Source organism: Schistocerca serialis, chromosome 5 (assembly GCF_023864345.2).
Source record: "Schistocerca serialis cubense isolate TAMUIC-IGC-003099 chromosome 5, iqSchSeri2.2, whole genome shotgun sequence".
In the NCBI taxonomy this organism is placed as follows: domain Eukaryota; kingdom Metazoa; phylum Arthropoda; class Insecta; order Orthoptera; family Acrididae; genus Schistocerca; species Schistocerca serialis.
Window position 1 is genome coordinate 144,252,174 of NC_064642.1, and position 13,710 is coordinate 144,265,883.

At 38.7% G+C, this 13,710-nt stretch overlaps 1 protein-coding gene across 3 annotated transcripts in view; it reads left to right on the plus strand.

Moving 5' to 3' along the window:
* LOC126480820 (condensin-2 complex subunit G2-like) overlaps positions 1–13,710 on the plus strand; it is a 290,712-nt gene that overhangs the window by 181,767 nt on the left and 95,235 nt on the right. For all 3 annotated transcript variants that reach the window (XM_050104156.1, XM_050104158.1, XM_050104157.1), the window contains exons 13-14: positions 3,919–4,142; positions 5,865–6,134. In XM_050104156.1, the coding sequence (XP_049960113.1) occupies positions 3,919–4,142; positions 5,865–6,134 (494 nt within the window). The remainder of the gene's footprint in view (positions 1–3,918; positions 4,143–5,864; positions 6,135–13,710) is intronic.

Sequence of the window (13,710 nt, forward strand, 5' to 3'; positions counted from 1 at the left end):
TTTACACCGGGGGTGGTTACAAGGGTAGGAGCGAGAGGGTAGGGAAGGTGGTTTGGGGATTTCATAGGGATGAACTAAGAGGTTACGAAGGTTAGGTGGTCGGCGGAAAGACACTCTTGATGGAGTGGGGAGGATTTCATGAAGGATGGATCTCATTTCAAGGCAGGATGTGAGGAAGTCGTATCCCTGCTGGAGAGCCACATTCAGAGTCTGATCCAGTCCCGGAAAGTATCCTGTCACGAGTGGGGCACTTTTGTGTTTCTTCTGTGGGAGGTTCTGGATTTGAGAGGATGAGGAAGTGGGTCTGGTTATTTGCTTCTGTACCAGGTCGGGAGGGTAGTTGCGGGATGCGAAAGCTGTTGTCAGGTTGTTGGTGTAATGGTTCAGGGATTCCGGGCTGGAGCAGATTCGTTTGCCACGATGACCTAGGCTGTAGGGAAGGGACCGTTTGATGTGGAATGGGTGGCAGCTGTCATAATGGAGGTACTGTTGCTTGTTGGTGGGTTTGATGTGGACGGACGTGTGAAGCTGGCCATTGGACAGGTGGAGGTCAACATCAAGGAAAGTGGCATGGGATTTGGAGTAGGACCAGGTGAATCTGATGGAACCAAAGGAGTTGAGGTTGGAGAGGAAATTTTGGAGTTCTTCTTCACTGAGTCCAGATCATGAAGATGTCATCAATAAATCTGTGCCAAACTTTGGGTTGGCAGGCTTGGGTAACCAAGAAGGCTTCCTCTAAGCGACCCATGAATAGGTTGGCGTACGAGGGGGCTATCCTGGTACCCATGGCTGTTCCCTTTAATTGTTGGTATCCTCTCTTCCCGTTATCCACCAGGCCTCAATCTCCGCTAATTTCAAGTTTCCGCCACTCATACCTCACCTGTCATTCAACAACATCTTTGCCTCTGCACTCCGGGAAACATTCCAGGTGGGAAAAATATATCTAAAAACAAAGATGATGTGACTTACCAAACGAAAGTGCTGGCACGTTGATAGACACACAAACAAACACAAACATACACACAAAATTCAAGCTTTCGCAACAAACTGTGTGCGAGGTTATACCTGTCCTTTTTTCCCCCTAAGGTAAGTCTTTCCGCTCCCGGGATTGGAATGACTCCTTACCCTCTCCTTTAAAACCCACTTCCTTTCGTCTTCCCCTCTCCTTCCCTCTCTCCTGATGAGGCAACAGTTTGTTGCGAAAGCTTGAATTTTGTGTGTATGTTTGTGTTTGTTTGTGTGTCTATCGACCTGCCAGCGCTTTTGTTCGGTAAGTCACCTCATCTTTGTTTTTTTAAAATATATATATATATATATATATATATATATATATATAAGGCTCACCGGCCATTTGAACATCTTCTTCTGTGCGGATGCACAAACGGTGCCCGAACTCTTATGGGAATCGACAGCAAAGCTGCGAGTAATGAGTATAATGGGCAGGGGCACTATGAATATAGTTTGGGACAACAAGTTGTGAATGTGGGTCTCATGGGAGGTGTGCCAGAGATAAGTAAGATATTTAGATAGAGAGCAATCGGGTAATGTCAGCAGAAATTAATTACGGGAGAAACTGATCTTTTAGAGTGAGGAAAGATAGTAAAATTGCTGTAGGAACTGATGAAGCTAAGATGAGGCAGACCCAAATAGTGCATGAAGTGTAGGAGAGGAAAAGGGTCGGCAGATCCATAGGAGGAATGATGTATATTTTGGTCTGGTGAATCTGTGGGAGTAATGACCTGCACCATATAATGTAGGTAGGAGAGAGAGGTAAGGTTAGATGGACCCATGGAAGGTACAGTTTATACTATGGTCAGATTAATCCATTGATAGCAGAAAGATGGATATAGAGGGTCTATACAAGGGCGATGTACTTGAGGACAATATTATGGAAATAGAAGAGGATGTAGATGGAGATGAAATGGCATGAAGAGTTTGACAGAGCACTGAAAGACCTGAGTCGAAACAAGGCCCCGGGAGTAGACAACATTCCATTAGAACTACTGACAGCCTTGGGAGAGCTAGTCCTGACAAAACTCTACCATCTGGTGAGCAAGATGTATGACAGAGGTGAAATATCCTCAGACTTCAAGAAGAGTATAATAATTCCAATCCCAAAGAAAGCAGATGTTGACAGATGTGAAAATTATCGAACTATCAGTTTAATAAGTCAGAGCTGCAAAATACTAACATGAATTCTTTACAGACGAATGGAAAAACTAGTAGAAGCCGACCTCGGGAAAGATCAGTTTGGATTCCGTAGAAATATTGGAACATGTGAGGCAATACTGACCCTACGACTTATCTTAGAAGCTAGATTAAGGAAAGGCAAACCTACGTTTCTAGCATTGTAGACTTAGAGAAAGCTTTTGACAATGTTGACTGGAATACTCTCTTTCAAATTCTGAAGGTGGCAGGGGTAAAATACAGGGAGCGAAAGGCTATTTACAATTTGTACAGAAACCAGATGGCAGTTATAAGACTCGAGGGGCATGAAAGGGAAGCAGTGGTTGGGAAAGGAGTGAGACAGGGTTGTAGCCTCTCCCCGATGTGATTCAATCTGTATATTGAGCAAGCAGTAAAGGAAAGAAAAGAAAAATTTGGAGTAGGTATTAAAATCCAGGGAGAAGAAATAAAAACTTTGAGGTTTGCCGATGACATTGTAATTCTGATGGAGACAGCAAAGGACTTGCAAGGGCAGTTGAACCGAATGGATAGTGTCTTGAAAGGAGGATATAAGATGAACATCAACAAAAGCAAAACAAGGATAATGGAATGTAGTCAGATTAAGTTGGGTGATGCTGAGGGAATTAGATTAGGAAATGACACACTTAAAGTAGTAAAGGAGTTTTGCTATTTGGGGAGCAAAATAACTGATGATGGTCGAAGTAGAGAGGATATAAAATGTAGACTGGCAATGGCAAGGAAAGCGTTTCTGAAGAAGAGAAATTTGTTAACATCGAGTATTGATTTAAGTGTCAGGAAATTGTTTCTGAAAGTATTTGTGTGGAGTGTAGCCATGTATGGAAGTGAAACATGGACAATAAATAGTTTGGACAAGAAGAGAATAGAAGCTTTCGAAATGTGGTGCTACAGAAGAATGTTGAAGATTAGGTGGGTAGATCACATAACTAATGAGGAGGTATTGAATAGGATTGGGGAGAAGAGAAGTTTGTGGCACAACTTGACTAGAAGAAATGATTGGTTGGTAGGACATATTCTGAGGCATCAAGGGATCACCAATTTAGTATTGGAGGACAGCTTGGAGGGTAAAAATCGTAGAGGGAGACCAAGAGATGAATGCACTAAGCAGATTCAGAAGGATGTAGGTTTCGGTAAGTACTGGGAGATGAAGAAGCTTGCACAGGATAGAGTAGCGTGGAGAGCTGCATCAAACCAGTCTCAGGACTGAAGACCACAACAACAACAGTCGAGACAAAAGTGTTCTACACTTGTTGACTAGAACCTGTACAGTTGTTTGACTCTAGAGACTGAATGGTAGGCATATACCCAAAAAGTAATGCCTCAGGTAATAATTCTGTGAGAAAAAGTAACAGCAATGTACCTATGCAAGAGGTAAACAAGCAACTCTCGAGTATACTGGCTTGAAGCCAATACATTGTTAAATAAATATAAAAACGATGAGAAGTTTATTTATGTTACATCGTGACAGACACACACACACACACACACACACACACACACACACACACACACACACACACAGACAAACAAACAAATAAGGTGGAAGTACACAAAGTAGAGTAACGCTGTTTAACAAAATTTACCTTAAATGAAAAAACAAAAATTGAAAAGACATGTTATTAAATGAAGTTCTATTACTTTTCAAGAAGCCAATCATATACAGTGTTTTTAAGTAGGAAGCCTGTTGTCATATACTTCATATATTATTTCCAGAAACAAGTGGACCATTGAATACTGAAGCTGCAGATGGAGAAACAGAGCTCTACTTCAAAACATCTCTTGAAAACCCATTGGTTACTGAAATTTTCATTGATATAGTGTCCACCTTACTTACAATACATGATCATAGAAAACAGGAGGCTGAATACAAGGAGCAGTGGCAGAAGATGTATACTATGTGTAAGATGTGCATCCCAGATTTTCTTCGTTATTTCAAGGTGTGTTGATGTTTGTTTCTTTTAATTAATTTCTGAAGTGTCACAAAATGTTTGTTATCCCAAATCATGAAATCTTGTTGGGAGGAATCAAAACACCACCAGCATTTTGAAAGACAGCTTCTCATTTACAGTTTTAAATTTGAGTGATAGCTGTGGATGACATGTGAAGGAGATAGTTACTTTATAGCTGAATTGACAGTTTTTTTCCAGTGGCTGGAAGAATTAAGAACGTCATTTATGTTGCAGATAACACCAATTGTTGGTCACATTTTGCAACTAAATTTTCTATAATATCATTTGCAATATGTTGCAGTAAATATTAATAATATGCTCATACTGGTTGCTGTTTTGTAGTTCTGTGTGATTTCTGTTTTATGTTGTGTCCCCTCCTTCATTTCTTCCTCCTCCTCCTCCTCCTTCCCCCCCCTCCCCCTTCATACATTTATCTGTGCAACAGACTTGCTTCTCGTAAGTATTCTGTCAGTCACTTTTACTTTTATCTATTAACTTTTGACTGTCAGTTGACATCAGCACATCAGCAATCACTCCGAAATTTGTATCTGAACAGCCACAGCTGGTTTCTCTGGACTGCAACAGAGTAATGAGGAAAAAATTGTACAAGTATTGAGATCACTCTTGTGACACCCCTATGTTATCTCTGAGGTTTTTTTGTCACAATAGAGTGATAGTGTGTGTATAGATAAAATGGAAACAACTACTTGGAAGGACACATGAAAGCACGTGTTTTTTACAGTGTGTCTGTTTATTGTTACCTGTATTTTAAATTACGTGAAGTAGTGAAAACTTGGAAAAGCTTTAAAAAAATAAACTTAGTTATATGTATCATTCGTAATAGGAACATTTATTGGAATCTGAAGAGTTTTGTGATCTCATTGTGCATATATCCACTATTTAATTGATGAAGAGGCTTTGTGTGTTTACTTATGTAGCTAATAGCGTATTATATGGTCCTGTATGAAAAAATGTAGGCCAATATGGCAGCATACATATTATTTGCCAAGCTTATCTTTTTTAGCTCTGTTATACATATATCACACTTTCAAAATGTGGGAGTTATTTTGATCTCCAAAATGGAAGGTGGGTCATAATAATACAACCAGTGAGACCGTGACCAGGGTCGCCACTACACACTTGTGCAGTGGCGTTCAGCCCGGAGATAAACTGGTTTGAATCCTAGTGGTGGAAAAAATTGTCAGTGCCGGTATTTTGCCAGCGAGGGGAGGAGAGGTGGTGTTGTAATGTTCCTGACTGCCAGACTTTGCGCCAGTGACCTGGTTTAAATACCAAACCTCTTTGCAGTGTCTGATGAAGAGAGGGCATGTGACATTGTTGACATGATCCATATGTTGGATGGGGACGTTAAGCTTGGCAGCCACTTTGGTGCTATTTGCGAGAAGTAGGCTGTGTACCAGCACTGTGTTTCACCCTCTCCCTACTCTCATCATCATACCACATGCGCGCACACACACACACACACACACACACACACACACACACACACACACAAAATACATACATGTAGTATTACAAATAAATAAATAAATGCGTGGAGTGAGAAAAACTGTAATTGAATGTAAATGAGGTTGCCACCGTAGTGCCATTTGTTTGTGCTTCATTGTCATACAAATAGAAACTATGTTTCTGTTTTAATTTTTATTATTGTTGAGAATGACTAAAACTAATTATCTCTTCCATGTTTAGGGAACTCGCACATATGACTCAGTCTTGTACCTGTGCAGTTTGATGCCACAATCTGTCAGGAAGTCAATTCGTCCTGTCTTTCACTTGGACAGCACCTGTTTGTCTCAGTTGAAGGCTTTATCAGCTGATAGTTCAGATGAGGAAGTGTTGAAATTGGTATCACTGCTCTGCTCTTGGAACCGTGGTGATGAACTGCTTGAAATGGCCAAAAATTGGATCGATGAAGCACTGAGAGCTGAAGATTTAAACTCCACTCGTTATGGTGAACCGGTATGTTATGTTCTAGTATGAGGCTATATAATTACTGTGTTAATGTCAGTGCAGATCACAGTAATTTTGTGTGTGTGTGTGTGTGTGTGTGTGTGTGTGTGTGTTTGTTTGTTTGTTTGTTTGTTTTCATTTTTATTTATAGGTGTGAATCTGTTACTAAAGAACTTTCAGAATTTTTCTCCCTCTTTTTTAATTGTTAGCTTTTCATGTATGCCCTTTTTGATGCTTAAGTTTTCTTGATCTTGATGTCTGTTTTTATACATTTTGCTAACCATTTTCATTTTTCCAGCTCTTAAATTGACAGTTAATATTCACATAAAAAAGTCTTGTATGATAAAACTGCCTATATTATCTTACTTATGAACTATCCATTTGTGGAAATTTCAACTGAATGGATGGAGCCTGATCTATAGATTAACTACTGGGTTCATGGAGACAGATAAGCTTGGACTTAACAGCACTAGTGAATCATTTCTGTATATTTTATGTATCATTACTAAGGAATGTGCAACAGTTTGTATGACCCAAAAACTTTGAGGAAACTGAGTTACTTACAAACTGCCAAATTGCCTTAATCATTTTAGAATGTTATCTTGATGGAGGAAACATCTTATTGATATACATTCTTAATGTTGATGCAGTGTTGATTTGTTCTGCTGTGCCTCAGAAGTAATGGCAGTCAGTAGAATGACAACCTAACATTTGTCAATGAGACTGAAAAAGTTCATACAAGTGGAAGAAATAAGTTATGCAAACTGAGTTAAAGCAGAAATAGTCATTAGATTTTAAATTTTACATCTTGTGAAATCAATAATAATGACATGGTGTGGAACGACAGAGGCATCATGGTGACTGTTTCTAAATTGGCAGAAAGACCTATTTGTAATATATGTAGTTAAAAAAAAAGGAGGGAAATAAAGATTGAAATAATTGGTGTGTGTGCTTTAATTCAGGGTGTACATGAACCGGGACAACTGGGAGATCCGGGAAAAACTCGGGAATTTTTCCATCCGGGAGAAAACAAGGAAAAACCTGGGAATTCTCGCTTCTGGTTACAGAAGTGTGGCTGGGCGCCACTACTTAATATTGCCCCGGTTCGGAAATATTGTAGATCCGGGGCTGACGCACAGAGGAGTCCGAGTTGTGGTGGGGAGGTGGGTCTCCATGTGACCTGTGTTTACGTTCAGTGATTTTGTTGTTTCCTCTTCGTTTATTGCTCTCATATTAAATGATAACAAAACGGATTTTTATGGCCGGGAGCTATCAAATGAATTAAAATACGTTTGCATAATTACGGCAGGCTAAAATATGTTAATAGTTTCAGATTTTATTTCCACCTTTGACAGTCAAGCATTAATCGCCTTACAGAACAATGAAGTTATTTTTGCTGGTTTGCTAAAGAGATTTGGCTTTTATTAATCCTTTCTACTGAGGCAGTCAATTTATTTGAAACAAAGTGTTTAATTTCACACTATTGGCTAGTTTCAACTGTTCGCTGCATTTCAAGTGCACGTATGGCATTATGCTGTAATAAAGAACCAAACATGAGTACTGGTACTCCAAGAAAATTTACATATGGATGTGCATTTTAAGCCGAATTATGCACTTTAGTACGGTTCGCGAAATCCCAACACTCTTGAAGTATCCTTTGATGTCTTGTTTCTTTTATGACATAATGTAAGATCTTTTAATGTGTTACGTGTACGAACGTGTGGGCTTCCTGCGTCATCGTAGCTGCACAAGCATGGTGATGCCAGTTATCTGGTGCTTTCTTGCAACTGCTGAAACGAATCTATTTCTAACAGGTCGCGGGAAAATATTGCGAATGATGGTTTGAAAAGCGTTACAGTCAAAGGAAACATCCTTTTACGCAAGATGAATTATGTGGGTGAATGTACGATGAATTTCTTAAATCACAAAGAGTTTGACTCTCATTTAAATATCAACTCGTTGAGGACGACCATTTAGAGGTATTTCGACCCCAGAAGATGAGACATTTGCGTCGTTATTAAAAATTTTACTGGCACATTTGTGTGTGTATCTTAAAGTGCAACACGCGCGAAAAAGATCAACATTATATGTGGAAGCTTAGCTTCTCTTCCAACTTATTAATCTTCGAGACCAATGTTATATGCTAAGTATATTAATGCTAAGTATATTAATTTAAGCCATTAACTTTTCTTATTTGTGCATTCGCGCTACTTAAGAATGATCTTGCTATTGGCTGACTACATCACGTGTCCTATTGCTGTCATCAGCTGGCGAGATCACGTGAATGAGCTATGACACTTACAAAAGCGTATCGCAATCTCAATTTCAATGCTTCGGAAAATGACATGCGTTATTTGGTGGAATTCAAATCTGTACCTTCGTAATACGAAAATATGCAGCGTACATGTTGCTGCACATCTACGTTTTTTTCTAAAACCATAAACATTCAAAGGATTGATGACTTTTACAGTGCCGAGGAAGAGTATACTGTCACTTAACATGGAAAAAGTGTATTTTCATCCTGGAGAAAGTGGACGGGAAAAATCCGGGAATTTTTTTTCCTTGTCCATGTATACACGCTGTAATTATTCTCCATGCATGAAAGATACCATTCGTTTTCACTTTGTAAGATCCTCCCCCATTATCCTGTAGCTGGATATTATTTCGGTCCTTGTCCTAACATGTGCGCCGCGTAGGGAGCGAACTGACAAGCTTTATTGGTAGGGTCCTGTAATTTCATATTCAGGATAGGTTTCTTACGATCACAGGTTAACAAATAAGTTGCCAAATATCTAACAAAAACTATAATTATTTTGTGGCTTCCACAAGACATCCATTGTGCCAGCTGTTAATGTCCTTAATGACAGTGTTCCACTACCCTACCAAGCCGTACAAATGAAGTGAAGCAACTATTGCAGGGTGTATATTACCCAGGACAAGCGGGAAATCCAGGAAAAAGCTGGGAATTTTTTCAACCGGAAAAACCCGGGAATTTTTGGATTTCCGGGGATTTTTCATTGTTTTAGTTTTCAGTTAAATTTTTGTAGTTTTGACTGGTAAGAACTGATACTCTAGCAAAGAATGTTACTATATCCTGCTACAGGAGAATAATATTGCAGCAATAAAACATAAACGAGAGGGGGGAAAAAATCTTTAGTTGCAAAGGAAATGCGCCATTTACAACAACAAAATACTGTGCATGCACTAGCGTCTGCGAACAGCAAAAATATGTCCATGGCCTTAGGGCGAAAGCTATACAATACTTCGTGACAATGAACTGCTTGCTATGTGAGGCCTACGTGTTTACATTAGGTTCGTTTGAGCTGTTGCCAATGGGCTAATGCGCATGCACAGTTGACTCGCGTATGAGTAGTACCTTCTCCCGCTGCCGGCTACTTGAAGTGTGGCTGTTAACTGTACAGGTAGTAGTAGCAAGTAGCCAGGTGCTAACGAGAAAAAATTTTTCTTGTGTGCCCTAGCTGCCAGATTCGCGCATGCGCAGAGTGTCTGAATTGTAGTGGGGAAAGGGGGGGGGGGGGAGGGTAGTCTCCACGTGACCTTGTTAACATTAAGTGATTTCACTGTTTCCTCTTCATTTACAGCTCCCACATCAAATGAAAATTAAACGGATTGCTGTGGCCAGGAGCTATCAAGTGAATTAAAATACATTCACATATTTACAGAAGGCAAAAATATATTATTAATTTCAGTTTTCTGATTTTATTTTATTTCATTTCCACATTTTTGTCAGTCACGCATTAATCGCCTTGCAGAACAATGAAGTTATTTTTGTCAGTTTTCTAAAGAAATTTGGCTTTATTAATCTTTTTCGGTGAGGCAATCAATTTATTGGAAATGAAGTATTTTGTTCCACAGTATTGGCTAGTTCCAATTGTTCACAGAATTTCAAGTGAATGTTTTCTCCTTCTGCCATGTACAGCATTATGGCATAATAAAGAAGCAAACATGAGAGAGTACAGTACTGGTACTCCAAGAAAATTTACATCCCAAAAACCACACTGAAAAGCTTAGTATCAGGTGGGGCCTACTTGATTGTGAACCTCGACAAACCAATGTGTGCTTCAAGCTGAATTATGTGTTTGAGTAAGGTTTACAAAATTTTGATGCTCTTGGAGTATCCTCTGATATCATGTTTCTTTTATGGTGTAATGTGAGATCTCTTAGTGCTTTATACATATGAACATGCGGGCTTCTTACATTACTGCAGCTGCACATACGCAATGATGCCTATTTTCTGGCACACTCTGGCAGCTAATAAAACGATTCTATTTGTAACAATCTTGGGAAAATATTGTGAATAGTGGTTTGAAAAGTGTTACTTTCAAAGTAAATTTCCTTTTACGCAAGATAAATTATGTTACGTGTGAGAATGTGAGATGAATTTCTTAAATCGCAGAGCGTTAGACTCTCGTTTAAAACTTAACACTTTAAGGACTAGCCACTTAGAGGAATTTCGAGCCCAGAAGATGAGACATTTATGTCATTATTTTAAATTTAATGACACATTTGTGTGAAGTATCACAAAGTACAACACATGCAGAAAAATATCAATATTACGTGTGAAATCTCAGCTTTTCTTGTAGCTTATTAATTTTCGGGACCAATTTTATATGTGAGAGCTTAGCTTTTCGTGTAGCTACACTATGTATATCAATCTAAACCATTAACTTTTTCTCTTTGTATGTTCACGCTACTTAACAGCAATCTTGCTGCTATTGGCGCACAACAACATGCATCCTATGCTCTGTATATCTGCTGTCATCAGCTGGTGAGATCACGTGGCAGATATGACTGACTTACGAAATGACATTGCAATCTTGATTTCCACGCTACGGAAACTAATGTGCTGTGTTTGGTGGAATTTGAATTTATACTTTCGTAATACAAAAATATGCAGCAAATGTGTTGCTGCACATCAAAGGTTTTTTCAAAACTTACTCCTTTTTTCCCCCCTAAAGTGGCAGAGAGTTCTACGTCCGTGTATAAGGGATTGGTAAGTTTTACAGTTCTGAGGGAAAATCTATGGAAAACCTACTGTCACTTAGCACAGAAAAAGTGTATTTTCATCTGGGAAAAAGTATATTTTTTAACCAGGATATCCAGGAAAAATCTGGGAATTATTTTTCCTTGTCCGCGTATACACTGTATTAATTATGATTTCTTATGAGGGTTCCAAATAGTGTATAATTGGAACATAATGGATTGCTCCAAATTGAACAAAACTATTTGTAAATGTCTTTGGGAAGTTTATGTGAGTTAGACAACACAGTTCATCAGTAGGAGGGCAGAAAATTATTTGACAGTACCAAAACTTCTTTAAATGTTTGTGTAGTTAAAGAGATTAAACAGGAACACAAATCGTTAGGAAGTAAAGTAATGACCTCCCTAAGCAATGTCAGATGAGGTGTATAAAGTTGATGGATGTATGAAGAAAGTAAAGGCTATGTGAGATGATGGTATTTTAGTAGAAATGGTTAAGTGCAAAGAAAAGTAATACTACAATAAATTGCAAAATTGTTTATGGAATATCAGTGGAGGAAGACAGATCCCTAAAATTGGAACAAAGTTGCAAGTATTCTGCTTGACTACTTTTTGATGGGAGAAAAAAAGACAAAAATAGATTATTGATTTATCAGTCACCTCTCTGCAAAAGATATTCACTAAAATTATCAATAAGCACATAACAATTTAAAAAAAGACCATAATACTATAGAGCAAGGTATTTGAATTACAGATTGGTCTGGTATTTTAGTCTTAAAAAGCAATAAGACTAAAATATGTAAAAGCAAATCATTAAAAAATAAATAGATAAAATAAATAAATAAAAATAAAATTACTAAAAACCTCAGAACAACTAGCCCCCCGCTTCCCGCCCAGTTGAAGGCTACGCCTAAATAGGCAATAAAAAAACAGAAGAGTAAATATGACCTGACGTTATTTTATTTATTTAACCTGATCTGATTATGAGCATCAAGCCCTCTCTTACACCAGACCAGGAGAATTTTTTCTCTGATGCAGTGAGTTTTGGGGAAAGGAAATTTAAGAATGCTCCACCAACTAAGAGTACTGCAAAATCAGGAAGATCTTGTTGGAAAGAAAGATGTACAAGAGTAACTAGTGCATACAGGGACAGTGGTAATCCTTACTGTTGCATCTGTAGATATGTTATTAACTGCTTTTGGTGAAGATAGAGACATCATTCAGTTCTTTAATGTAATGCAGAAGATTTTTTCCAGAGCCAGGTTCCTGGTACTGTGAAGGGCGTCGAGAAAGTGACTGAACAATGAAGTGGAACAGAAAGGATTTTGCTCTGATGAGAATGGGTATTTCTGCCATATTGTTCAGACAAGAATGTTAAGGTGGAGGAGAGATATGAAGGACAGTGTTCGTTCATAAGACAGTAGAAAAGACAGAGGGTATGGATATCTCTGCATTTGTCTGCTTGCAGCCAGGATAACTGTGCATATAATAGTGAAATGTGATCGAAGAGTCAAATATCACAGATATAACAAATGCAGGCATTAATAACCATTTCCAGGCGGCGTGAACTGTGATGAGAAAGGGCTTGCATGAAAACATCGCTGTAATCAGTAATTGGAAGTATAAGTGTTTCTACAAGTTTCTTTTTCAGGTCAGTCCAATTTAGATTTTCACCTGTTATTACATCTAGACTCTTTGTTGAAGGAGAGAAGTTGATATTTATCCCATTTAGCGTTAAAGATGGAGTATTTCTTGATATTTTGGGCTAATGAGCCTAGAATGACCAGCCAGTACTGCTTAGGTTTTGAATGGTTTGACCTTTAATATTATATCCTGCACTCATGTTGATAGTGCCCAGTGATTGGTATTGAGATTCTCATAGCTGTCTTTGGGTTTCTTGGTTTTGCCCTTTGATACAACTGGAAGTCATCAGCAGACATATGGTATTTGCAGTAGGATAAAACTGATGACACATCATTGATGTACAGTGAAAAGAGTGTAGTAGCTAATACCGAATCTTGGGGGACACCTGATACTCCCTGCTTCAATTGTGACCTTATGGTGCTGGCCATGATGTATTGCTGGCAATACATCAGGTATGAGTGAAACCATTGCACTAAACTTGGTGAGAAACTTAGGTTGCTAAGTTTGGCAAGTAAAATGTCGAAGTTGACACCGTCAAAGGCTTTACTGAAGTCCAAGAAGCGTGTGGTAGTTGCCTCTTGTGCATCCACGGCAAGCTTGAAGTCATCTGTTACCTTTATTAAGGCAGATGGTGTGCTGTGGTATTTACATAAACTTGATGTTATTCGTGTAGTTGGTTGTTTGTTAGCTGGTTATGAATATATATTTTAAGGCCTTGGGCAGTGCAGGAAGAATGCAAATAGGCTGGTGATCAGAGGGTGCTGTGTTAATGTTCTTTTTAGGTAGTGGCTTAGCTAGTCTCTGTTTCCAGGCCACAGAGAAAACACTTGTGATTAAGGAGTGGTTGAAGATATCTCTTATAATGGGCAGTAGTGGACCAATAACCTTTATCATTTGGACTGTGATGCCATTGTATCTGGTAGATGCTGATCTGATGGCT